Source organism: Strix aluco, chromosome 23 (assembly GCF_031877795.1).
Source record: "Strix aluco isolate bStrAlu1 chromosome 23, bStrAlu1.hap1, whole genome shotgun sequence".
Lineage (NCBI taxonomy): Eukaryota > Metazoa > Chordata > Aves > Strigiformes > Strigidae > Strix > Strix aluco.
The window spans coordinates 8,373,942-8,401,002 of NC_133953.1; the positions used below are offsets into that span (position 1 = coordinate 8,373,942).

Here is a 27,061-nt window from a genome sequence, read left to right on the forward strand (position 1 = left end):
ACTGTTGGAAACCCAGGCCACCCCCATCCCCATGGAGAGGTCCTGGGACACTTGGGAACACTGCAGGGGGGACACAGGGACAGCGGTGGACCCCCAGGTGACCCCCTGTGCCCAGCAGCGGGGTCTCAGTGGCATCACTGGGCAGACTGGGGGCACTGTGCCACCACCCGCGGGTCCTGTTGGCTTTCCCAGCGGAGGAGGGGGGTGGTTGTGGACTGTCCCGGGCTCTGATTTGGGGGGGACAGTTGGGGAGGTGGTGGCAGAGGGGACAATTTGGGTCCTGGGGTGGGGGCACCCATGGGGGTCCCAATGTCCCGCTTGATGTCACTGGTGGGGGGCAGGGACACCACGATGTACTTCTGGACGCTGCCAGTGATAGTGGCACTGGGGACCGTGGTCACTGCTGACACCAGCCTGACCACAGGCTGGACACTGGGGACAGTGGTGGTGCCAGGGGAGGTGGCCGTGGGCACCAGGCTGGGGCTGAAGGTGATCACCTGGGGGGCAGGGGGACAGCGTGGGGCATAGGGACCGTGGAGGATATGGGGATGTGGGGACAGTGTGGGACACGGGGACCGTGGGGGGACATGGGGCCAGTTTGGCATTCCGTTGTACATGGCTGAGCGAGAGAAAATTAATGCAACCGAAGGAAGTGAACTTTCCTCCTGTAACGCCTGAAAGCAAAAGCTCCAGCACTTCTCTGCGTGGCTGTGCTGTTGTTCTGCACAGGCTCCCCCCTCCACTTCCCACCCTTCATCAGCATTCACAGCGGCCTCGCCGTGTCGGGATGTGAAAGTTGTTGGTGGTTCCAGTGTGTTCACACTCATGGACGGCAGCTGGGAAGATCCCAGCAAAGATCTCCAGCTCTGCCAGCCAGTGCTGAAAAGAGATCCCAGAGCAGGCAGAGGAGCTGCCCTTGCCCCGGCATTAAGGCTCTGAAGGCCAGTGATCCCCTGCCGACAGGCAAGGCCGCACATCACTGCCCTTCCCCTGCCGCCTGCCGCCTGGTTTAAAGCCAACTTCTCTGGCTGAGACACAGAACCCAACCAGGGCTGTGCCTGAAGCTTCATCTCACTAAACTGAACTTCGGCAAAAGGGTTTCAGGGGCTACTAAGGCTTAAGGCAGAGCAAGGGGAAACGTGTGCCCTTCTTCAAGAGCAATGGGTGAGGAAGAGACAGAGGGAAACCTCAGGAAATCCAGGCTCTTCCAGTGGAACTTGATGACACCTGGGCAGGTACCCACATAGCGCCAGGGTACGTGTTTTCAGCTCAGCTCACCTGGGCAGCAGGGCCTCAAATACAGAAGAATGGCACCTATTTCCAGGAGCTGTAAGTCTGCGTCAGTCACTGACTCTTGAGGAGAACAAGGAACACACCTCACAAGATGAACATCTTGTTCTTTATTTATCACGTACAGAAACATTTGAGAAAGGCCTCAGCTTTTTTTTTTTTTTTCTCATTGCCTAGTCAGAGCCTTATTTTTCAATGCTTAAGTCACCTTTGACTTAGATTTCTAAAACACTCAAAGCTTTTTATAATTTTCCCCCGATTCAATCAATCATTTCATGTCTGCTTTTCCTCTGGTAGCACACAAGGAGTGCTGTTAACATCAAGCACATGAGAGACAAAGGCTCTAGATACTGTGGATGCTGTAAATATTTGTATCAAACGCTTCAGTAGGTGACACTGAGAGAACACCTTTACCACAGCGGTTGCCAACTATTTTTGTAACAGCCGTCAACTGCTCACGTACGAACTGCCTCTTAACCCAAAGCCCAGTAAAGGCAGTGTGGTTTCATAAATCCATCCCAGACATCTCCTAGAGCTCAGGAGCCACCACTGCTCTGTCAACCCCCGGCTGGGGAAGCCCAGAGAACTGCGGGGCTCTGCCCACAGCGACCTGTCCCGCTCTTCTCCTGCCTTTCACAGCCCTCTCTGCACAGCCAGCGAAGAAGGAAGCCAGTCTCAGTATTAAAGATCTCGTTACGTTCAAGGTGCAGTTTGAAAATATTGGCCAGAGGTATTTCGCACAGTGCCACTGACCATAATGTTTTTGAGAGAGACCGAGAGAGAGAGAGAGAAGAGGGTGAAGAGATCAAGAGATGAGCAGACACAGAAACTGAACTATTTTCTCATTTCTACACAGTTGGTCCAGGACAGGAATGGACAGCACTGGTGGGGGAGAAATCTGTGATGTTTCTGTTTCCAGGTGTGACCTGTGAATAAGGAATGCTTTACGGCTGATGATGAGGAACACCATTTCAACTTTCAAGCAACAACTTCTGGCAAGTGCAAAGGGGGAAAGAAGGAACTAGGGGTTCCAGGCTACACGTCTAGATCTGGACTTCCGTTCCTCAACCATGTTGTGCCATTTCCCAAAAGAAGAGAGTGCAAATGACAGAAAAAATATCAGGCACGGGAGCTCAGGAACAGGCAGAGCACACCTGCATGATGCACGCAGAACTACCAGGGGAAACGCCCAGCTGGGCTGATGCATCCACTTCAGACCTTCTGGGCACCATCTGACCGGTCCCACTCCAACAGGATCTGAGGAGCCAAGTCTTAAAACATCCCTAAGGCAATGAGCTCTGTGCCTCAGGTCTCCTACCTCATCTCTTGGGAGTGTTTTTCATTTCTAAAGGGTTGAACAAACCAATCCAGAACAAAACCTTCAATCTCTGGGGGATGATAGGGGGTGGGGGATGGCGGGGGAAGAAGGCATGAAAGAACAGGTATTGGCTTCCAGAGTGGTAATGAGGCATGACTGTCTTTCACAAACATCAAATAAATCTGAAGAATTAGCTACTAAGGCAAGTCACTGCCATGTAAACAGAAGGATCGATGCGTACAGAAAGGAAAAGGAAGAGGACAGAGCAGTGTTCCCACATCTAACAGATGGGTGCATTTCCAGGAAGATGCTACAAAGCAAAGACAGCAATAATTACCTTGTTTCCTTCCCCAGAATTTACGGTCTTTTATTCCAAAGCAGTTATCCCTTTCAGAGCCCATGATGATCTGCTTATTAATCCCCATAGCCAAGAGGAGAGGAGGATCTCACTTCCCTTTGGTACACACAGACGGGACACAAGTCTGAAGTGCTAAGGCTTGGACAATAAGCCCAAGCCAGAGTTGACCTATAGATGAATCCTGTATGTTTTATAACTGATAACCATTGTGCTAATAGGTATTATACTAAGTTATAGCAAATCACCTATTCTGATGGGTGGGAGTATTGAAGCCTGAGCAACAGGCTCTGAACCAAAACTGCTAACTCCATATGTAGTCATTAGTGAACTATGCATAGAAGATGTAGCTTAAACATCATAAAACATGTCTATCTTGAATGTATCCTTCCTTGTGTGTGTGAGCAAGGTAACAGGGCCACAGAGACAGTTGTCTGGCCCTGTGACCTGGTGTGTGACCTTGCTCATAAATTAACTAGATAAGCAGAGAAACTCCCTGAGCTTCTCCCTTGAGCCCTGGCCAGGCTCTGGGGGAACCTGATGTGAAATTTAAACCAGGTATTAAAACAAAGGTGCCAGCTATTCTGGCTTGCTGATTTTTGGGTACATAAGGCCGGACCCGCTCACAGCGACTTTGGGTGCCTCAGCTACGGGTGGACCCTACAGGTCTTGTAGGGCTGCGGCCACTCTGTCCACTGTGAGCTCCGCAGGGAGGTCCCTGGCCTGGGAAACAGCTGGGCCCCAGGCATGACCCTGTTCTGGAGAGAGAAGCCATTCTGTTGCAAGCTTTAACCAAAAGGGTCTCCAACAAACAAGGCCTCTTTATGCACAGGAGGAGGTGGCAGTGCCTTTGACGTCGTCCTAGAGCTCGTGTTACAGCAAGACGTGTGTCCCGGGCTAACATTATTTGGATGACCACTAATGTCAGCACTGCCTCAAGGAAGGACGCACGTGCCCTGGGACTTGGGCCCTATTTCGTTCTGATGCTGGTCATTTCTCCACATACAAACACGGACTTGTCTCTGCAGGGATGTCAGGCTTTCAAGACTTCCCAAGGCTTGAATCAGCCTAAACTGAAAGGACAGGTCTGTCACATCAGGATTACAAAGAACCACCCCCCCGCACCTGCTCCCCTATACCCGCCTACAGACCTGTGAACCCAGCCCCACACTTGCCTGAACTCCAAGGGACTAAGTCTCTGCTGTCACAGACCGTGCGCTGCAGAACCAAGTGCAGTTTGTCCAGCTGGGATCGGGCTTCGCGGGGGGCACTGTTGGCTGCTGACACCCCGTGGCCAATGCCTGAGCTCTGCTCTCTGTGCTGCAGAGCCTCAAACGCAGTTCAGACACCTCAGCCTCCAGCACGCGCAGAGAGTTCCTCGAGCACCGTTCGCCTGCTTGGGACTCCTCCAGATCCCGCAGCAGCTGCTCCTCCCCAGCTGCCAGGCCAGCCTCCTCCTCCAGCGCTGCCTCCTGCAGCGACTGCACCTGTAACACAGACGCACAGCGCTCGGGGACAGCGCTGCTGCTGAGGCACCAGAGCGGGATAGAGGAAGGGGCCAAGGAGGAATTACTTCAAGCCAAAAACCACACTGGAAACAGAACGCACGAGGGCAAGGATTCAAACTGAGCAAAACAAGCTACAAACAGGTACCTGGAGGCTAAGGGGCCTGAAGGAAGTTTCCCCGTCCCCAAAGGAACGGTCAAACTGTCAGGTTTTCGTGCTTTCCAACCTCAGAAATGAAGGGTTCTGTGTGTGTGAGGGTGCGAGGGGCTGGCTGGCAGGGTGAGGTGGCAGATGAAGCATTCCTGCATGGAGAGTGGGGCTGCCAGGGACGCTTGGGATTAGAAGCAAAGGGGAGACAATCGGCACCCTTCATGGGGCACCTCCCCAATGCCAGCTGAACGGCCGAGCCGGGAGTGCTCCCACAGACTGCCAGAACCAATGCTGTCTCACCAGACTGCTCAGGGCCTGGCAGGGGCAGAAACACCATCTGGGGACAACATCTGGAACAGAGATACTGAGAAGCTCCAAAGGAGTCTTCTGTTTCTCCTCAGACATTTAATGCCATGAACCATGAGAGAACTGGGGAAAACCCAGGCAGAACACAGCAGATCCAGCCTCAGCGTGCAGTCTATGGGCTCAACACAGAAGGAGTGTATGTTGTTGGGAGGGAAAACAAGTTGAGGCCTACAAGCTGAAGGTAGTATTCTATGCCCCTGGAGAAGAGGATGCTAGTGCACAGGTCACCTGGTTGTTGAGCTCTTGTATTTCTCTTCTGTGGTCTGAATGGAGCTGCCCGGCCTGGTGAAGAGCAGAAAGAAGCTGAGACACCTTGTTGTGCTGGGCAAGGTTGTTTTCTTCCAGGGTTTTGAGGCTCAGTTCCTTCTCTTCCAGAGACACAGTCAGCCTGAAAGTCAGAGCAACTCATTACTACATGGTATATAACATTTAATAAACTCTTAGGACTTCCACCACCAAGGGGAAAATTGATTTGTCTGCTGAGGTTTGTCTGAACAACTAGGCTGCTTGTTCAGTCCTCAGCCAGGCTGGCAACCACACCCAAGCACGTGCCCACTACGCTTTTTTCCACAGAAGAAAGGTGAATTATTGGCTAAATACCCTATTGTTTTTGAGATGGGAATGTGAATAGAAACACAACTAAGTCTTGAAATGAAGACATTAGGGCAGAGGAAAATTTTTCTTTTGACTAATGAGACTCCAAGGGAGAGGTTTTGTCAATAATGAAGAGACATTTTCTTCCCCTAACTTGTATGTCCTGGTAGGAACAGCAGCAACTGACAGCCAGGTGATCTTTGGGCAGTTCCATAAGACTTGCAGCACCCATATTACTTTCAGCTAGAGAAATGAAGGCTGATACCAGAAGCAGTAATGGAGGTTTGGAGGAAATACTCAGATCCTACATAAGATGCCAGATCCCTCACGGGGGAAAAGCAAGAGGGCACGGCCTTTTATTTCTCTTCTTCAGTAAAGGTGTGTGTTGAAGGCTGGCAAGACTTTACCAGGTGAAGTACCCTACCTACCCTTTCTCTTCTTTCTTGCTTTCCTTGGACAGTCAGTAACATCTGTAACTGTTGAGGCTGGCAGGGACCCTGCTCAAGCCCTTCCAGACACCGGCTGGGATTTTTTGAGGAATGAGGAAACAGATGGCAATAAGAAACATGCTTATTTCTTGGGTGCCTCAGAGGGGAATCTGGCTTAGTTCAAAATCATGGTTTTAACCAAAGGTATCAGGATGGAAGACTGATACAGATCCCAAATGTTTAAAATTTACTAGACCCAAGACAGAGCTGATGGATGTATCTAGCTCATTACACTGCAGCTCGTTCTGTCTCCTTTGGTGTGTTTCAGGTTTGAAACCCCTGAAAGTTTCATTTAACAGCATTAACATGCCGACCTAACAAAACAACGCCTCCTTTTAAGGAAAGGACTACTCCAAAAGCAACTGTCTTCAGAAAAACTGTAACTGAAGGATTAAAAGAAAATGAAACACCACATCAAGAGAATGAAACATATCTGCATGGATAGTTCAGAACTCTGCTTTTTATGAAATGCTGCCAGAGCCACTTGGATATGTGAAGATCTGAAAGAGGGAATCCATTAAACAGAACAGAGAGTTTCACAGACTTTCATTTACCTGGCTTTTTCATTCTCTAGGACCTTCAACGAAGCCTGAAATTCTGTGTTGTGATGCTCCACTTCTCCTCATCGACTCCTTTCCCCCTCCAAAGACTGCAAACACACTTGCAGCTCCTTGTTCTGATGTTCTACCTTCTCCCATTGACTCCTCTTCTCCTCCAGGATCTTCCGGAGGTGCACAACCTCCAGCACCTTCTGCCTTGACAGTTCCTGTGCCTCACTCAGATCTTGCTGAGCTTTGCGGCCAATCACTTGCTGGGACTCTTTGGAGGCTGCTAGTTGAGATGTCAACTCTTCCACCTCAAGGAAAGCACAACAAAGCAGTCAAAGACTACAGCTTGCCACTGTCAGCCATATCAGCCATATCATATACTGTGAGGAAAGGGAAAGAACAACTTTAAATTTCACCCTTTCATGAAAGTACCAGATCCACAATGGATACAGCTGGCTTGTTTAAAAATCTAAGTGGGTCACCATGTTCATCTGAAAAAGCACCTTAAAAAACAAGGCTAGCAGTAACAGGCCAGCAGAAATCCATTCTGATGAGTGCTGGCAAACAGGCACAAAGAGCAGCCCATCTGTCCAGGGCAGCAGCTGGCCAGTCAGTCTCCTTCAGCCCAGCTGAGATGGAGACCACAGTGTGATGGCAGCCAGGGGGACTCAGCCCATCCCCTGCTGCTCTGCCATGGGGAGAGACCACCTGGTTGATGACTGCAGTGGCTATTGCTGTTTCACTCACCTGGTTTTGTAGAGTATCCCTCTGCTGAAGGAGGACATTAACTTCTTCTTTCACGGCTTTGATTTCTTCCTTGTGCCTCTTCTCCACTGCCTTGATCTTACTCTGAGTTTCCTGCAGCTCTGCTTGCAGTTTTTCCGTGATGTTCTGCAAACACAGATGGAGAGCAAGCTACTGGGTCCTGCCATCAGGTTCAGCTTTCTCTTCTTTCTGTCTCAAAATCACATTCATTCAGCCACTTCTGCTTTTCTACCCAGCTCTGCTTCCACTGTAACACTTCCTTCCTGTTGCTGATCTCTGGAGCTCATCAGGCTCTGTGCTTTCAGTGCCTGCACCAGTCCCTGCCTCCTCAGTCACAGCACTTAGGCTTTATTTCCTTATCACTGCCCTTCACTCTGTTACCTGCTTCTCTCAGCCTCTCTCAGCTTTCGTCCAGTTGCCAACGGCCTGCTCCTTCAACCCACCCTACTAGTCAGACTTACCTGCCCATCCTCGTGCTGCTCTTTCACCTCCTGCCTGAGCTGCTCCAGCTGCTGGTTGGCTTCTCTTAGCTCTCCCTGAGGCTGAAGTAGTGTCTCTAACAAAGCACTCTTCTCACGCTCCTTTTCTTGCAGGACCTGCACAGAAACAAAGAGAAGACAGGTTTAAACTTCCCACACAGAATTTGTGTGGCAAGGCTCCAACACCGACGGGCTGACACGTTCTCAAAGCGCTGTGTTGCTGCTCTCCCAGGCCCTTCTCTGCCCACTTGCAGACACAGCTTCCTAAGTGAGACTGGCCGTATGAACATGGTCCAGCCACAGTCCCCCTGTGATTGAACCTCCTACAAACATCTAACAGGAAAATGTGTGGCACTTCTCAAATGTCTCGCCTTGCTGGTGAGGGTATCCCTCATCTTCTGCTGTGTCCTGTTTGTCTTTCAATAGGAACTTTTGCACCTAGTTAGCAGCAGAGAAAATGCAGGGCTGCCAGAGGGCTGAAGCGAGCAGCTCCTTCAGAAAACTCATGTATTCCAAGTGGGGTTTGGTGAAAATTACTTCATTTTTAAGGTATTCATTAGCCTTTGGTAAAGTACTGACATGACAGGGACACACTGACATCTCTGAGCACTGCCCTGGCATTTCAATACCTGCAGACACAGTTGGGGGTACTGCTGTCCCCAGGCAGACTCCGTGAAGAGGACTTTGGGTGGGACACAAGGAGGACTCTCACTGTGTCACAGGGTTGCACAGGAGATCTGGGCACAAAAGAGCTTACCAGCAAGTGACTTAAAACAGCCCAGAAGACACCCCTGTTTTACTGCTCAGAAATATTTCAGAGGAGTCTTGAAAATTGTTTTTCTTTTGTCAACAATCTTGCCATGCCCCCCTGTCCCCCCCGAACAAAAACCCCATCCTCATGGGGATTCAGTCCTACAAATTCCGTTTGGTCTTCAATGGAGTTAAGCTTATAAGCATGTATCAGTACAGATCAAAGGAGGACTGTTAAGAGAACTGTGAAGATACTCTGAGGCAAGTCTTAAAAAAACAACAGCAGCACAAAAATCTCAACTGAAAGGTGATGCTTCTGCCTGGCTTCCTCTGACAGGTCTCACTCCTAGTCCCAAAGAGAACCCTGCTTGCCTTCACCTCACCAAATTCAACGTAGAAAACATGTAGGGCATGCTCCACACAGCCCGACATCCAGACATCTCCCACGGCTCTAGCCTTGCAAAAAAGCTACACAAATTCTCCTTTCACAGTCTTTACCTCTTGCTTGGCATTTTCGACTCTGGTTCATTCCTCCTCTTGTTGAGCTCGCATGGTAGCAACTTTCTGCTTCATATCAAACAGCTTCTTCTCGTGCTCCCCTTCTGTCTCCACCTTCTCTTTTTCCCGTTGCTCCAGTATCTTCTGCAGCTCTGAATGATGCCCTTCCCGCTCGCTTGCCTGAGGAGTGGAGGGAAAGACTTCAAGGTGAAGTCCCAGCCACGCTCCTCAAAACAAATGTGAAGCTTCATCCCTCTCACAACCCCCCACCTCAACAGTGCACAACAATGGCTTTGTGCTCTCCATAAATCACGTCCTGTCAAGGAACTTAAAAGGCGGGTCAGCAGGTGGAAGAATCATAGAATCATTTAGGTTGGAAAGACCTTTAAGATCATTGAGTCCAACCATTATGAAAAGGAGATGTTACCTTCCTCTCTCCGATGGCTGCCTGTTTCCTAGCACCTGTCTCCTCAGGATTTCTCTCTATTCTTAGAGTCTATTTTCAAAGCTCACATCCCTTTCCATCAGTGAAAAGATGTAGATGGACTGCAGGGTGAGAAAGAGACCGGTACCCTGATGCCCCAGTCACAAGACAGGCCACCAACGGAAGTACCAGGAACAAGGGACCTGTTCCACGTGCGTCAAGCCCAGAGATAACACCTCTGACGACAGTGACAGGACAGAAAGAAAGGGAGAAAGTTCCCGTGACTGCAGTTGGCAGCAATGTGAGGAGTTTACTTCATGGCAGACAGGAGTCTGTAAGATCCTACCCCTTTCCTGCCAGGCTTTGGGTGGGGAGCACCCAACCTCCAGCTAAACTCGCCTTAGGCCCACGCTGAATCTGTGGCTGCTTTTACTGTCCTGGCAGAGTCCTGGGGGTCTTCACATGCATTCAGGTACAAGGTTTAGGGTTAGGGAGAATAGGGGATAGGGTTAGGGGTTGGGATAAGGGGTTAGGGGTTAGGATAAGGGGTTAGGGGCTAGGGGTTGGGGTTAGGGGTAGTGGTTAGGATTAGGGGTTAAGGAGGAGGGGGAGGGGTTCGGGGTTGGGGTTAGGAGCTGGCGGTAAGAGGTAGGGATTAGGGGTTGGGGTTAGGGGTGGGGTTAGGGATCAGGGGTCAGGGTTAGGCGTTAGCATTAGGCGTAAGGGTTAGGGGTTGGGGTGGGGTGTAGGGGTGAGGGGTCAGGGGTTTGGGGTTAGGGGCTGGGGTTAGGGTTACGGGTTAGGGGCTAGGGGTAGGAGGTTGGTGTTAGGGGTTGGGGGTTAGGGTTATGGGGTTAGGGGTCAGGATTATCTGCTTGGCCCAGCAAGGTGTGACCTATGACAGATGGTTTCTCCCATTTCACACACTCAGGCGATTACTCTTCTAAAGCCAGCCCACAAAGCTTGCTTGAAGAATTCAGAAGCATATTGTTTCCTACCAGGTCTTGCAGGAGCTGGTTTATTTCCACTTCATGATCAGCTTGCCACAGTTTGAGGGTATTGTTATACTGCTGTTCCGTCTGCAGGAGCTGTTGTGCCATGTTTTCCCGTTCCTGCCTCATCAGAGATTGCTCTGCTTCCAGCTCACACTGAAGGCACTTCAATTCCCCTGCAAACAGGACAAACGGCAAGATTCAGAGTCTACACAATGGTTCTGACTTCACTGACCTTAAGCCATCTGCACTTCAGTGCAGGAGAGATCTGCCTCCATCTCCTTCACTCCTCAGAAGTACTGCGGACACAGAGCTATTTTTATACCATCTTCCCTAGCAGGGGGATCACCAGAGACAGGAGGCTCTCACCTTGTATCACCTCCTTGGCCTGCGTGACTGCGTGAAGTTGGATTTCCAGCTGACTCCTGGTGATCTCCAGCTGAGATAAGTGCCGCTGAGCTTCAAACAGGCTGGGTTCCAGCGTCTCCTTCACTGACCTGTGAGTTGTCAATACAGAGAGAAATGAGTTTGTTGCTCCTGACGCCCACTGACAGTTATTCCAGTAAGAAGTCATTCAAGATCCCTACCCCTGAGTACGGAAAATGGGTTGCAAGGAAACTTGTACACAGAAAGCATGTTTCTGCCATTTAAAATAGCAATGCCGGCCCCTCCGGGGGAATGCCCAGGCTTTGCTTATGACCCAGCATAACACCGAAAGCCCAGCCGGATTTGATCTCAACGGCCAAATCTGAAATTGCTGTTGGCTGACACACGGGTAGCTGTGCCCAAAGTCTGGGCCAACAAGCAAAAGCCCGGGCTCTGCTCACAGCCCTCAGCTCATCAGCGCTTCCAAGCTGCTCTGCAGGGGGACAGAACAAGAGTATTTCCCTGGGTGACTCGTGACTTTTTGAATGCTGTTCACAGTGTAGCTATGGGTAAGTAACTTTCCAGACTCCTTGTATTTAAAAGGGACTCAAGAAATACATCAGATGATATAGTACGATCTCTCGCTTGGAGCAGCATTCGTAAGAAATCTGAACTAGATTTTATCTGAACAAGGACCACTGAAAGGACAGACGGGCAGCCTTCAGTTTCAACTGTTGAAAGTTCAAGAGAAAAACTTGCTGCTTTTCTCTAAGTGTTGCTATCTAAGTAGGCAGTAGCCCAAGTGACTTGGTGCTCTTTAAAATGGAAGCTGTAGTACTGCAGAGCCAAATTCTTACAGCCACAGACTTCAACCAACTGCTGCGTATGACACGCAGGGTTCTGGAACCAGGAGCTGAAGTGACCTCCCTGATCTAACACAGCGCCCTGTGTGCCAGGTTCCCACAACACACAGCACTGCCTCGCTAGGACGGGGGTGCCGTAAAAACCACGGCAGTAGAATTTCACTGCTTGGATGGACAATGGAGGGTGTATCTTCAAGAAGGAGAACAAGCACGTATTTCTGATTGTGCCAGTCTCTGGCAGCCCAAAGTAAATATGCTCCATTTTAGGATAAATAGAATCAGTCTCTAAAACAGAACAGAAAAGACAGAGTCCAAAACTGTGACAACAGAAGGCTCTTGAGAACAACATCTGGCAAGAACAGTTGCTGAATTTTTATCTATTGTCAAAGGTTCTTCCTAACTAATTTATCTCTTTAAAAAAATAATATATCCCTTTTCAAAAAAAATTTTTAAAAAGGAGCCGAACATTTAATAGTTTAGTAACAGCCCAATAATTGACCAAACGTAACTCAGCGGGATCAAATAAGAGAAGCTGGAGCTCAGAAGAAGCAGCAGCTCTCAAGAAACACACTGAGTCAAAAGGGGTGTTTATCAGCCATCCTAACGATGTACTTTGGAGTAATAAAGTGTAAAAGTCAAGAAACATGAGAAACAATGTCTAAAACATCATTCGTACAGCTCTGCAAGTTCAGGAGTCTTCTAAAAAACACCTACAAGGAGGACAAACGACTCCATTTTTTTTTTTTCTGAGCAGAACTTGTCACATATGATCTTAGAAAGGCAGAAGGACAGAATCTTGCTCCTTCCCTGTGTAACTTCTCCACGACATCTGTCTCTAAACAGCAGGTGCTAAGGAGTACAGGACGCAGACATCAGTGATGGGCAAGAATCCTCAGAGACGTGAGGTTTCAAAAGAGGTTTCCCAGCTGCTGGTGTAACCAGCCCTGGGTCCTGCACCACAGTAACAAGAGTTAGCTTCCAACCAGAAGGCCCTCGAGATCTGCAGCACCAGCCTCTGGCTCCACCCTAGATGGCAGTGTCCTACTCACAACGTCTGCATGGAACAGCCATCAACAGCCAAACTTCTTGATAAGGAAAGATCTATGTTCAAATGCATAGAACAAGAAACCAAAACCAGAGAGAAACTTCAGTTTCAGTAAACGTCTGCAGGGTTTAATTATTACCCAACTCAGAGCCAAGCTGCCTTGCTTTGGACTTCACACAGGAATGTGCAAGGGGGCATAAACCTGAGCCCGAGGCCCAGGAGATGTTTGCTAGTTTTAGCTGTCAGGAAAACAACATTAAAATCATAGTATACTTTTTTTTCATTTTGCTCAAGATTCTTTCACTTTCTGCCCGTGGAAGGTGAAAACATTTGAAAAGCACACAGGATGCAATAAATCCTCGTGGAAGGATTGACACCTTTATAATTACAGCCATTATCTAATGTCCTGCCTAGGGTTTCCTCCCCGCCCTTACCTGGCCTCTGCCAGCTGCTCTGACAGGCCTTGTCTGTCCTGCTGCAGGGCTGCCAGGCGCACCTCTAGGGCAGCCTTCTCATGCTCCAGGAACTCCTTCTCTTTGGACACCGTGGCCAGTGCATGCCCCTGGCGAGAGGACTCCTGGCGCAGCTGCTCCAGACCGCTGCGAGCTGACTCTTGCTGGCGGTAAACCTGAAAGCAGGACAAAAGGCAGTTAGAGCCCTTTCTCTGGAGTTCTGTGCAGAGCCAGACAGTGCCACTTCTGCCTCAGCTGGAGGAGAAAGAGCTCCTGTACTGCGGGCTGGAAGTTTAAGAGCATCTGCTCCATACCACGCTAATACCCTGGGCTGCCAAAAGGCACTGGGACTGTTAACTTGAAAGTGATGAGTAAGGCCACGCTGGGCTGCCTGGGACCACACAGCTCCTTCACAGCAAACATAAATACACCAGACTACGTGTTTGCACGCAAAAATACATCATCTTCCAGAACTGCCACCTTGCAAACTGGAATTCTATCAGAATCTATCCCAGAGCTGGAAATTTTCAGAAAAGTTTGAGCAAAAGCAACTTTGCTCACTGAAGAAAGTGAAAATACACATGGTTTCTCTTTCTGGAAAAAAAGAAAAAGATCCAAGTGCATTGGCTGCAATGAGGTGATGCTGGGCAGGGAAACAGCCCTTGGGGTGAGTTATCAAAGTCTGGCTGATGCGGCCAGAGAGATGGCAGACTCTATTCCTACAGTAGTTCATGTCAACAACACTGTTTACTTGTTTCACACAAAGAAGTTGTCTAATATACCTTGCTGGTATTCAAACTTGAAGATTAACCATGATTTTTTAGCTTTTTTCTTCAATATAACACCTCTGCTGGGTATGTGCCAAACATACCGTGGACTCCAAGACTGACTATCTAACAGAGGACAGACCCTCAGAAACAAACAATTCTCTCAAAGTTATCCCATAATACCCAAGACTGTACATTATGAAACTGACATTTAAATGATGACAAACTCCCTGGTCTCCTTCAGTGACATGATTCTCTCAAGCTCTTTTTCCAGGGTATCAAAATCAGTTAGTCCCGAGTGAAGAGTCTTGTGTGATCACCCATTTCTCATCTTCCTCAGAGCCTGAAGAGGCTCTAACAGCTCACAGAATCATAGAACCATTTAGGTTGGAAAAGACCTCCAAGATCAGCAAGTCCAACTGTTAACCCAACACTGCCAAGCCCACCACTAAGCCATGTCCCTAAGCACCACATCGACATGGCTTTTAAATACCTCCAGGGATGGTGACTCAACCGCTTCCCTGGGCAGCCTGTTCCAAGGCCTGACAACCCTTTCCATGAAGAAATTTTTCCTAATATCCAACCTAAACCTCCCCTGATGCAACTTGAGTCCTTTTTCTCTCATCCTATTGCTTGTTACTTGTGAAAAGAGACCGACACCCACCTTGCTACAACCTCTCAGGGAGTTGCAGAGGGCCATGAGGTCTCCCCTCAGCCTCCTCTTCTCCAGACTAAACCCCCCCAGTTCCCTCAGCCGCTCCCCATCAGACCTGTGCTCCAGACCCTGCACCAGCTCCGTTGCCCTTCTCTGGACATGCTCGAGTCATTCAATGGCCTTTTTGGAGTGAGGGGCCCAAAACTGAACACAGTATTCAAGGTGCAGCCTCACCAGTGCTGAGCACACGGGGACAATCCCTGCCCTAGTCCTGCTGGCCACACTAGTTCTGACACAAGCCAGGATGCCATTGGCCTTCTTGGCCACCTGGGCACACTGCCAGCTCATAATCAGCCAGCTGCTGACCAGCACCCCCAGGTCCTTTTCCCCCAGGCATATTTCCAGCCACAAAGTTGCATGTATGTCTTACAATACCATTTCAACAATTTCAAGATCTCATGCCCGTTCTTAGCAGTACAAGACAGCAGACATTGACTTGCAGCTTTGTCCCGCTCTCCAGGCTCCAACAAATGGAGTTTTGAAAGTTGCAGATTCGCAAGAAAAAGCATAAATAGAAACATGCAACCCCGGGTTTTTTTGACTCAGAAAAAGGGTGAAGAGCTACGCTGTTTGCTTCTTTTGCCACATGGGGGAGTAGCAGCCTCACTCAGATTCACGGGCAAGACAAATCATCTCTCCGCAGCTTATCAAAAGCCAAAAGAGAGGCCACCACAGGCAGGTGGATTGAAGTCATCTGTAGCAGCAGAGGACAACTGAGAGAATTGCAGAACAGCTCTGCCAGCCATCAACACACTTCCAAAAGGCAGTAAACAAAGCTGCTGACCTCCAGCACTACCAAGTGTCTCCTTGACAAAACCACCGCAGAATCCAACAGACTGAGCTCCACCGAGCCGAGCAGCCAAAAGCCCACCCGGAAAGCACCAGGTGTTTGGTCTCACCTGACTGAGCTGCTCTTGGGTTTCTGCCTTCTCCTCTGCCAGTATCCTCAGCTCTTCCTGCAGCCCCTCCCGTTGCTCCTCCACTTTCTTCAGCAGCTGCTCCAGGTGGGCTTTCTCTGCACTGAGCTCTTCATTTGTTCTTTCACACAAGCTCAGCTTCTCCTGGTCAGAGCTCCTTACTCTCTCCATCTCAGGCACTTTACCCGACAGAACTTCATTCTCTTGCTCCAGCTGCAGTCACAGAAGCACAGAGGAAATGAAATACAGTGAGATTTACCATGGAGAAGGTTTGGCTTCGACAGAAAAAGGAACATTTCCATATTCAGGCAGTTATACGTCTGAAGGCAAGAAGTCTGAAAAGCAGCAGCAGCTGCAGATGAACACTTGGCAAGATCTTTGGCAACTGCTCACCTGCGACACAAGTTTGTTCAGTCGCACTTGATCCAGTGCAAGAGCTTCACTGACGCTGCTCATCTTCGCTGCTGCAACGTGTAGAACAGCTGCTTCAGCACTCGGCTTATTCTGAGCCCCTCTCAACTCTGCTACTGACTGCTCTGCCTGAAGAGACAAAAGAACAACATGAAAGCAGAGACAAGAAAATCCCTGACTTTAAGCAGCGACTCCAGATCCCCTTTGGTGTCTCTGACACACCCCCAGCCCAGCGCTCCCAATAACCACGTGGGGACTGACTGCACCAAGGAGCCTGTGTGGTCTGATCTCCCCTTTCCAAGAAGGAGAACAACACTGTCACCGTCTTCTACTGACAGAAACGGCACCTGTGCTGGTCTTGCTATCACAACTCCCTCTCCCACAAGTTCTGCTAGGAATAAGGTGACCATACCTTCTCCAGGGCCATGGTAAGCTCATGCTTCTCTTGCCTCAGCAGATCCCTCTGAAGGTGCGATTCCTCCAGTGTCTCTCTTGCAACTACCAGCTCACTCTCTAATAAAGAATGTTTTTCTTCAAGTGCAGCTAAGTCCTTCAGCCTATGAGAAGGGGAAAGACAAACAAGTCTTTAATGTAAAAACATTCTCATTTCCAAAACCAAGATTACATACTATTTCCGAGATATGGCAGTTGGAACGATTTGCAACAGCTTTCTATTTACCCCTAAAGAATGCTGTAATTTCCTGCCTAGCGCTGCATCAGTCTTTGTCACTGACCCAGGTGAAACATTCATCATTGAGAAAGTAAAACAAGCTACCAGAAATCACAGGTTTCCAAAAAGTTCAGGTGCTCTCAACAGCTTCCTGCCTGTTAGCTCTCTCTCTCCTTTTTGATACATTAGATACCAGGCTTTCCAAAGTTCTTCTTTGCATAAGACAGACTTTTAAAGTCCAGATTAACATTCTCTCCATTATTCTTGCCTGTGGCAACAAAACGATGAAAGAGCCTGCAATCTATGTGGGGAGATCTGTATGAATTTCCAATCCATTAACCACAAGATCACAGGATGACTCAGGCTGGCAGGGACCCCAGGAGGCCTTCAGCTCAAAGCACCTGGGGTCAGCTATGGGATCAGTCCAGGTTGCTCAAGGCTCGATCCACCTGGGGCTTCCAAATTCCCAGGGATGGAATCTGCACAACCTTTCTGAGCAACCTGTTCTGCTGCAGGATTGCCCTCACGGTTCCATTTTTTGTTCTCCTTAAATCCAGCCTGAACCTCCTTGTTTCACCTTAGGCCTGTCATCAACTACTCTGGTCAGCTTTGGAATGATTTTTTTCAAGGGCCATAAAGAAAATACAAGGAGGCACCTCTGCTGTGTGTCAGCAGGGAGCCAGCCCTGCCCACGGGCTCCCTTCACCAGTCTGTGCTACACATGCTGAGCAGACAAAATCCATTCTTTTAGGGGGACCTCCCACCGTCTGGCAGCACCCACCCCTGCCCAGAGGAAGCTTTAATGCTCACAGGAGCTCCTGGTCCCGACGCGCTCTCTCCATCCTCTGCTGCTGCTCCACCCTCTCCCCCTGGGCTGCATCTTCCCTCAGCTGCAGCTCAGTGTTACTGTGACGCAGACGTGAGGCTTCTTGCTCCGTCTCTTCAAGCTGTTGCTGTAGCTCTGCCCTGGTTTTCTCGAGGTTTGCACAGTCACTGCAGAGACAAGGCTCAGTCAGAAGAATGAACAGGCCCGAAGAGTCACAGATCCCATTTCAGTCACTCCAGGCTGGCGCTGTGGGCAGCACGGTAAGGAAGAACTTGCCCTTCCCCTCACGAGGTCACTGGAGAGGGACAGAGGAAGGCAGGCAGGTTTTTGCCTTCATTCACTGAGAAGCCGTGGCTAGGAAAGGGCCCCAAAGAACAGAATTCAGAGAAGCAGCATGTCGAGAGGGAGGCGTCTTGTATTCCAACATCACTCTGAGTCTCCAAGACAGCCTTAGGATTCACAGTAGAGCAGGAAAAGCAGTGACAGGAGGATGCTGAAGTGCCAAACAGGGGCATACATGTGGGAGGGCAGGCGAGTTGTTTGCCCATAACACTTCTGAACTGCCAGAACTGGAAGCAGATTGCCTCCAGAACGCAGGAGGAGGAGGGAACACTCACCTTCTGAGTGCTTCTACCAGAGACCAGAGGTGCTGCTGGTGGCTGCTGGCCGTCTGGCACTCCTGCTCCAGTTGCTCGAGGCTTTGCTGCAGCTTCCGGCACTTCTCTTCCTGCTGCCTGTGCTGGTGCAGCAGCAAACTGATAGAGTCCTGCCTGGCAGAGAGCTCTTCTTTTAGGGCCTGCAAGGAATGGGCAGGGAAAAGCACAAACAAGCAATAAGGAGCAGGGAAGATGGATCCTGATAGGTGTGAGAGAAGCAAGCAGCGAGACAGCTCACCTGAAGGCAAAAGTTGTGATGAGGGGGTGGAGATCAAAGAGAGAAAATCAGCAGAACACAGAGCTGGTGAGACTGGTGAGGTGATATAGTACCAAGAGTGGGACGGCTAGAAAGAAACTGGCTAAGTGAATGGAAAGGTTTCAAGATAAGCAAGGCATTAGCAGTTGAGCCTGAGGCCAGTGGTGAAGGCAAGGAGAAATTCTCACCTGTGTTGCTCCTCTCCTCCTTGCCAGTGCTTCCTGAACCAACACAAAGGCACACTCTGCATCAACGGAGCTCAGACAAGAGAGGACGTTGCTAGACTCTGCCTGCTGGGAGCTGTCAGCGACCATGCTGGCACATTCATCTAACACCACCTGAAAGCCCACATCAAGCTGTTACTCTCTTCTCAGTCTACTTGATTTTTTTTGTCTATTTCTCCTTTTTCCTTCACCCTAGAGTCATTAAAAACTCAGTTCTTTCATTTCTTCAGTCAACAAAGAAGTTTTGTCCCTGCGGTCACAAGTACTCCAGGGGTTTCTGAATACAGCTACTACAAACAAGAAGAAGCAAGTGTGAAGTGGCTGGAGGCTGCCTGAACGCTCAGTTTCTTGAAGCTCTCATGAATGATTTTAGTCTCCTTCAGCTTCTTAAGAGCCACAGAGATGAGGAGCACCAGGTCAACACTGGAAATAGCAATGAAAGGAAATAGTAATGCTACCCAGGGAAGAAGGAAGCTGATGAATACTGGAAAACAGCAATGAAAAAGCTAATGTTTATTCTGAGCAGTAGCACAAGAGGATAAAAATGACTACATAAGTGGAAAGAACTGACTTTGTGAGAAGCTGTGTAAAACATCTGATGATTAAATCTCCCTCCCTAGAGTGAGGTTTAGAACTAAGCTAAAGTTAGCCCTAAACAGTTAGATCAGTTGCAATTCTGGGGAGATAATAAGGGTCAGTGAATGCAGAGTGAAGGAGCAGAGCTGGCAAGCACATTGATTCAGTCAGTGACCTTTTATAAAAATCTAAAGAACAACAGAGTCATTGCTCAAGGAGGTGGGAGAAGCCTCCAGGCAACACTAGAACACAAATGTCAAGTAGCCAACTCAGAAAGCATAGTCAAATAGAGACCTCATGGGAAAGGCAAAGGTACGGAAACTTCTAGTGACTTAGCTCAAGTGTCACAGGACAGGCAACTCAGCAGTTATAGCAGGTTATAGCAGTGGTATAATAATTAAACAGCCAGTAGCAGTTAACACAGACAGTATAAAACACATATATCTATTCCCTGGGTCAGTCGTTTGCCTTCCTCAAGTACTTTTAAATCAAATTACAGGGATGTGGTCCCAACTCTGTACTCACCTCTGTTATATCTTTTATCAGCTTTTGGAGGGAAAGATTCTCTTCTTTGACACTTTTAGTCAATGAAGCTTCATATTCTTTCTCTAGCAGACTTGCTTCCCGAGAATAGAATAAGCAAAGGGTGGGTGGGGAAGAGCTGCTCCCCTCTGCACATTCCCAGCCTCAGCAGCATCGTCGTGCTGACAAGCCTCAGCCCTAGTGATTCCAGTGCATCCCTTCCCACATCTACTGAACTCCTTCTTTGCTAAAACTAAGAAGAGGAAGACCAACAGCTGGTTTTCACAGGCTGCTATGAAGCTGTCGATTCCAAGGAACTTTGATCCCTAGAGATTTAGTCACAGGCAGAATAGCACTGGTGCAACCCCCGGAACGGTCTGCAGCTCCCCCGCCACTGCCTGCCCCTGGGCTGACTCACACGTGCCTGATGCTCCCACACAGTCAGCGTCCTCACCGCTCTTTCTCTTGAGCAAACCACACCCCTTTGTGCTAAAGCTGGAGAGCAACCATTGGGCCATCTCCCAAATAAAGGTAAAACATACTAGAATCTCCACAGTGTCGTTAAGTGTTTTCACTGTCTTCTCCTTCTCCTCGTTCTGCTTCTGAGACTGTACGAGCAAGGCTGAGAGCTCCTTACCCCTGAGAAGAGAAGGTCCACGTGCCATTCCAAAAGCATCGCACACCAGCACCCGCTGAAGAGCTAAGCGGCTCCCAGAAGCACAGCAGAGAAAGTTCAGCCCAGAAAATACAGCAAAGGCAGCATTCATCTCTACGGGTTAATATGCCTGATGTTGCAAAATGGCCCTTCCTGCCCCAAAGGACTTCTGCACTCAGTCTGGTAAGGAACTGTCAGTGCAGAGGGGCTTAGGATGGCCCTGGGCAAATCCCTCCCAACTCCTCTGCACAGCCCTGGGGGTACCAAGGGCTGTACAAGAGACACAGCTCTCTTCGTGCTGGTCTCAACTTCTCACCAACAATCAGGTAACAGCAAAAACACTGTAATACACTGTGATCTCTTTTCCAGTCTTGTCTTACAAAAGCTTCTGTGGGTCAGACGTGTTTTTCTACCTGTGCTGTTGAAGGCCATAGCTTGGCTAGGGACAGAAACAAGGCTGTGCAGAACGGGTGGGTTTGAAACGTGAACACAGCCCGTCTATAAATCCAAGAAGCAGCCACAAAAGGTAACGTTGGTAAAAGCAAAGTTTAAAAACACATTTACCTGTCCTGAAGCTCCTTCTTCTCCAGGTCCCCCTTGACTTGTAAGGGCATCACTTCCCAAGTCTTCTGGCTTGTTTCCTGTCCCGCTTGCTGCTGTGCCTGACCCTTTAGGACAGGTCTGCCCAGACTGACGGGCTCCCAGAGCTGCACGCCAGAGTGCAGGCGGGAGCAGTTTACAAGTACAGAGCCAGAACGCCTCCTCTGCTCTGCCTTCAGCTCGGACACATCTCTGCAGAGGGATCAAGAGAGAGATCATACTCACACCACCATCTCTATCAGCTGACTCACTTCTGAAGCACGTTAATGGTGCAGCAGTTAAAGCTGGCAGGAAAGATGACATCTTTGCTGGGGACAAATCATTCACCTGACACTTTGGGATCGGGACACATCTTGATAGTTGAGCAATGGGTCCATTTGACAGGTTGAGGAGTGAGGCTATTTTCTCCTCAGAGATAAGAAGAAACGTATGGAACAGCCAAAAGGCTTCAAGAATTAACTAGTAGGTCAGGGCATACCCTGCACATTAAGGGAAGCTCACAGCCAAGTAAGGTAAATGGCTGACAGTAACTCACAGTTTGAAACTGCATGACAGGAGAAACCTCCTGGGGTGAGTCTCCCAGATTCAGCTCTAGTGGGACCGAAAGGAGAAATCCCCCGTGCTCAGCAGTGCCCTGGCTGCTCCCTGACAGAACGAGGAAGGAAACCCAGAGAAACTCTGCAGCAGAGATCACGATGGGCAGAGGCAGCGCTGGCTGTGAAGGCGATGGCTGGCAGCTGGGCTGGCACTGGACAGTAAACTGGGCTGCCTGCTGACAGAAGGGCAGCAGGATGTGAGCTCAAAGCTTTACACAAAAAGTTATTTAGTGATTGTTCTCTCCAGTAGGTACCATTAAAGCATCTTGGCAGGACCCTGCCCTGCAGGCCCAAACATGGCTTCTCTCTCCTGGCCAGCTTTGCCTTGAAGAAACCTGCAGTAACGACATCACCAGAGCTCTCGGGGCCTGAGAAGATTCACTCTGCCAAGGGCAGCTCTGAGTAGCCCCAGAGATCCAGAGCAGAGGGAAGAACAGTCCCAGGGTGCAGGGCTGAGGCAGACGGGGGCTTCTCTTCAGGGCAGCGACTCTTCACCCGACAGACTGTCACCCTCCTCCTGCAGGTCAAAGCTCCGGGAAGGAGCAGGACAAAGAGCTGATGAGAAGTACGAAAGCAACAGCTGCACTCTGCTGTGGGTCTGTCAGATTGGGTCTGGGGCAGCGTGGGCTCTTCAGAGGGTCCCCCCCTCAGCCCTTCCACCCCAGACACCAGCAGCACACAAACCCCGTGGGTCACCAGCACAAGGCCAAGCTTCCCACGCCTGTGTGAGAGACGAGAAACCAGGCCTGTGAGAAACTAAGAAAAACAGCCTGAGAAAGCAAAAGTTGAGGCTGATCGAAGAAATGCCTCAAACACTCGCAAGACAAAACTATGAGTCACAGGGTGCATTCTGTGGAGGTCGAAGCTGATAAGGCTGCCCGAATAACACAAGATGGGACTGGAGGAGGGAGCCCTGTGAAGACAGGACGGCTCTGCTCTGGTGCACCTGGCCAAAACTTCAAGGGCCATCTGTCCGGTGAATGACCTTTGCTTCATTATCCACGAAATGCATATTAAAGTTAACACCCCTCAATATGCTAACGAGGGCTAACATGATCATGCTAATTACATCATCCCATGAAACACCTCACCCCTCCCCGTACATGGGATACGTAGGTATGTGGGTCGACCTAGGGGATGGACCCAAGGAAAGCGGGTATAAATCAAGAAGGGGGGGTGGGGGGGGTGGCGGGGCCCCGAGGAGAGAGAGTGCAGTGAAGCGAAGAAGACGGATGCCAGTGAAAAAGACGGATGTCTCCTGTGCCTCTCGGAACCCTCGTCGGCAGGATCAGCGCAGAAACCCAGACCGGTGATCTGTATTTCCCCATTCCCTCTATCTCCCTCTTTTCCCTTTCCTATTAAGAAATGCAAGGCATATTATATTGCTTGCCACAACTTGCTATATACTTAGCCAACTATCGTGTGTTCAATTAGTACATTGTGAGTAGTTAATAAATGTTTAGACTTGGAGACTTGTTGTCCGCTCCATTGGGGATTTGCGAATCTGAGTCACTTGTCCCCCTCGTCTGAGCGGGACGTGACAGCCTGCAGAGTTTTACCCTCTGCCCCAGGCTCTGCTTTCCCCGAGGGAAAAAAGAGCAGAGCTGCGAATGACCCCGGAGCAGCGCAGGAAGTGGAGCCTTTCTTACCTCCAGTTCTCCCGCGACCTCGCCCAGGAAATCTGAATTCTGTGGGTGAGCAGCTGCTGGTTCGATGCGTCACTGAAGAGCTGATGGGAAGGAGAACGCTTGTCACTCTAAGCAGGGGGCACTGCGTGTCTGTAACACACGGAAACTGTTCCCACACCCCAAGAAAAAAGCCCCAAACCTCTGCAACTCCCTGCAGCGACCGCCCCTCCCACGCAGCCCAAGAGCTGCCCCAGCCCATCTCCTGCTCTGTGCCTGCAGCAGCCTCCGTGTCCCTGGGCTGCACAGGGCTCTCAGGGGTGGTGACCCCAAGAGCTGGGTTCTCCCTTCACTGCACTGGTGCCACCTGCATTTCTGTAGGTCCTACCCAAACCCCTCTGTGTGCCCCAACCCCACACATTCCTGTAGGTCCTACCAAAACTCCCCTATACTCCCCATCTCTACACATTCATGTAGGTCCTACCCACCCCTCCCATAGCCAAACTTTGCATATTCCTGTAGGTCCTACCAAAACCCCCCATATTCTCCATTTCTAAACATTCCTGTAGGTCCTACCCAAACCCCCCCGTCCCACCATACCTCGAGGACAAGCCAGGTAGAGGCAGTGACGAGGAGGGGCAGGACCTAGTAGGGGTCATTTCCTGTGGTTTGGTTTTTTTTTAAAGTATATCATGACGTCATGGCCGGCAGTGGCGTCACGCTCCTCCACCACTTCTCCCTTGTGAGTGTTGCCCTCCGTGGTGACGTCATGGCCGTGCTGGGGCTCTGCGGAGGGAGGGCTTTGCCCCTGGGGTGGGAGGCGATGATGTGATGTGACATCACATGCGCCCCCCCGCCCCCTCCCCCAATGCTGCGGGGGCCCCTTTGGGCCTGGAGACCCCCCCTGGGGCTGGGCCCCACACGCTGAACCCTTGCCACCGCCAGCGCCCAGGTGAGGGGAGGACGGAAGGTTTGGAGGGGGGCAGATTGGGGGGCTAGGGGGTAGATTGGAGGCTCTGGGGGGGCCATGGGGCAGGACAGGGATTTTGGGAGGGCACATTGGGGGCTCTGGGGGGCAGACTGAAGGCCTGGGGGGGCAGATTGGGGGTTCTGGGGGGCACCACGGGGCAGGGTGGGGGCTGTGGGTCAGATCCCCCCTATAACTCCCCTTCTCCTCCCCCTCCCAGGCAGCCTCCCCACCCCCCACAGCCACCGTGGGGTGAACAGAGCCTGCCGTGGCTCTGAACCCCCTGCTGTGGGTTCGGTTCCCCCCCCACCCCCAGCTGTGGGGCAGAGCTCCCCCCCCCGGCTGTGGGTGTGGAGGGGGAGGAGCGGCTGGGGGATTTGGGGCTGGGGGCCTACATCCCCACGGGGCTGGTGCAAAACTTCCTCCAGTTCCTGCACCTCCACGTGGGGCTGCCCTGGTGGGGGCCATGGCCGTTGGTGAGCAGGGGGGGGTCTCTGTGGGGTTGAGGGGGGATCTGGGGAGTTGGAGGCGGTCTCTGTGGGAGTCTGTGGGGCTGGGGTGTTCTCTGGGTGGCTGAGGGGGTCTCTGGGGTTGGGGGAGCTCTGTGGGTCTGGGCGAGGGTCTCTGGGTGGTTGGGGGAGTGTCTATGGGGCTGGGGGGGATCTGTGGGGCCGGGGGGTGTCTCTGTGGGTTGGGGTGTCTCTGTGGGTCCGTGAAACATCCCTGTGGGGGTTTATGTGGTGGGGATTTGTGGGGGCTGCCTCGGGGCAGGTGTGGGGGTCTCCCTGGGGGCTGCCCCTGACCCCCCCGTCGCCCCCCACGGACGCTGGGCCCCGTCTGGCCCCACTGCTACCGCTGGTGCGTGGGCAGTGCGAGGCCGCCCGCCTGCCCGCACCCCCCCGCCTCCAGCGGCTCCGGCAGCACCGGGCCGAGGCCCGCGGGGGCAGCGACCAGCTGCGGGGGGGCTGAATTCGCACGACCCGCACTCGGGGCGCTCGCCGGGACGTCCCGGCCCCCGGTGCCCCCCGAGAAGGACGGGGAAGGGGAAGGCGAGGAGGGGGAAGGGAAGAGGGGAGGGAGGACCCCAACCCCCCCCCCAGAGTCGCCGGGTTCACACCCCCCGGACGGGGTGAGGCCGCGATGCGGGTGTGACGCCACCCCCGAGGTCCCCCCCACCCCAGGTCCCCCCGCTACCCGCCTTCCCGCCTCACCTGAGCCCGCAGGGCCCGGAGGAGCGGCCAGAGCCGTGGGGCCGCCGCCGCCGCCATCACGGTGGCCCTGAGAGGAGCGGGGAGAAGGGGAGAAGCTAAAGGGAGGCGGCTCCGCGCAGGCGCAAAGGAGCGGGTCCGGCGACACCGCGTCCTCCATGGGGAGTGTGGGCATTGCCAGGGCAGGGGCGGGGCCAGAAGGGCGCATGCGCAGGACGCGGAGGATAGGTGCGGGGCGACGCCGCGGCCGCCATGGGGAGTGTGGGCATTGCCAGGGCGGGGGCGGGGCCAGCAGAGTGCATGCGCAGGACGCGGAGGGGGGTGCGGAGCGACGCCGCGGCCGCCATGGCGGGTGAGGGCAGCCCGTTTGGGGGCGGGGCCGGCGCGGCGTGACAGCGGCAGGGCGGGAAGGCGCTTTCCTCCCCTCAGCCGCTGCCGCCGTCGTTGTGGAGGCGGCGCCGGTCGGGGCGGGCGCTGCCCCCTCCTCTCCCCCCCCCTCTCCCCGCCCTTCTCCCCGCCAGCCCCTGAGGTAGGCAGGGGCTCCCCGCTGGGCGCCCCTTCCCCGCGGCACTCCCCGCGCTGGGGACGGGGGTCCCCGAGTTCTCCCTGGTACCCCCGGACCCTCATGCACCCCCGTTCCCCCCCCCCGGGGACCCCCCTGACAGGGCACTTGGTAGCGGTGGACTGGACCCCCCTGACAGGGTGGGGAGAGGGACACCCCCCCCCACTGGGATCCCCCCCACCGGGGGGGTTTTGGGGGGCAGGACCCCTCGGCGACCCCAGGTGAGAGGTGCGCCCCCATTAGTGACACCGCTGCCCCGTTAACTCGTTATTTTCGCCATCACCCCCCCCCCCCCCCCAAATTTCCCTTTTTCTCCCCGTTTCTCACCCCCTCAGGTGATGGTGGAAGAGGCCGAGCCCAGCGCCCCCGTCCCGGCGGAGGGGGCTCCACGCACACCCCGGGGGGCCCCCCCCCATCCCGGAGGCCTCTGAGGGGCCCCCCGAGATCCTGAGGGCTCCGCCCACACCGCGGGGTCCTCCCAGGGGTGCCCCCCCATCGCGGACTGCTCCGAGGGGGCACGCCCTGACCCAGGGGGGTCCCCCCGAACCCCGGGGGGCAGAGAGGGGCCCCAGCGCCCAATCTCGGGGCGCTGCGTGCGGCACTGGAGGCGGCTCTGACCCAGGACCCCGGGGAGGCGACACCGGCCGAGCTGAGCCCGATTTTTGGGGTCCCCCGGCCCCCCTGAGACAAGTGTCAGCACCTGGACGGGGCCCAGCTGCTGTGCGACAACCTGTGCCTGGTGCGGTGGGGGGGGGGGGCCCCAAATGCAGGAGGGGGACACCCAAAATTACGAGGGGGCACCCGAAATGGAGGAGGGCACTCAAAATATGGGGGAATGAGGTGTGGGGGGCGGTGGGAGGGGGAGTGGGGGGATGTGGGGGTGCGGTGGGGGTTTGGGGGCTCCCCCTGACCCTCCCTGTCCCCCCCCCCAGGCGCCGGGGGGCGGCCGCAGGGTTTGGGGGGGCTGCAGACGGCGCTCAGCACCCTGGAGAAGTACGGCCGGAACCTGCTGCAGCCCAGCCCCCCCGGCACTGCCGCGCCGTCCGCTTCAGGAACCCC

At 52.4% G+C, this 27,061-nt stretch overlaps 1 protein-coding gene and 1 pseudogene across 2 annotated transcripts; both read right to left on the bottom strand.

The window, feature by feature from the left end:
* Positions 1-1,380: 1,380 nt before the first annotated feature.
* LOC141933842 (centrosome-associated protein CEP250-like) lies at positions 1,381-20,465 on the bottom strand (annotated as a pseudogene).
* Positions 20,466-20,521: 56 nt separating this feature from the next.
* On the bottom strand, positions 20,522-22,169 carry LOC141933906 (centrosome-associated protein CEP250-like). 2 transcript variants are annotated; one of them, XM_074849014.1, is made up of 5 exons: positions 21,895-22,169; positions 21,580-21,816; positions 21,372-21,452; positions 21,009-21,236; positions 20,522-20,901 (listed from the first exon to the last, which is right to left on the bottom strand). In XM_074849014.1, the coding sequence occupies exons 1-5, from the start codon at positions 21,988-21,990 to the stop codon at positions 20,884-20,886; spliced, it is 660 nt and encodes a 219-aa protein (XP_074705115.1). In that variant the 5' UTR covers positions 21,991-22,169; the 3' UTR covers positions 20,522-20,883. The 2 variants fall into 2 exon arrangements, with proteins under 2 accessions (XP_074705115.1, XP_074705116.1); XM_074849015.1 differs by having other exon boundaries at positions 21,580-22,169.
* Between the last annotated feature and the right edge of the window lie 4,892 nt (positions 22,170-27,061).

Bases quoted from the DNA above. Each gene is read 5' to 3' on its own strand.
- LOC141933906 (XM_074849014.1), bottom strand. From the start codon at position 21,990: ATGTCGTTACTGCAGGTTTCTTCAAGGCAAAGCTGGCCAGGAGAGAGA. The intron at 21,817-21,894 runs GTACCTACTGGA...CCCTTCTGTCAG, and splicing joins CCTGCCAAGATGCTTTAATG to CAGGCAGCCCAGTTTACTGT. The intron at 21,453-21,579 runs GTGAGTTACTGT...CTTATCTCTGAG, and splicing joins CTGTCATGCAGTTTCAAACT to GAGAAAATAGCCTCACTCCT.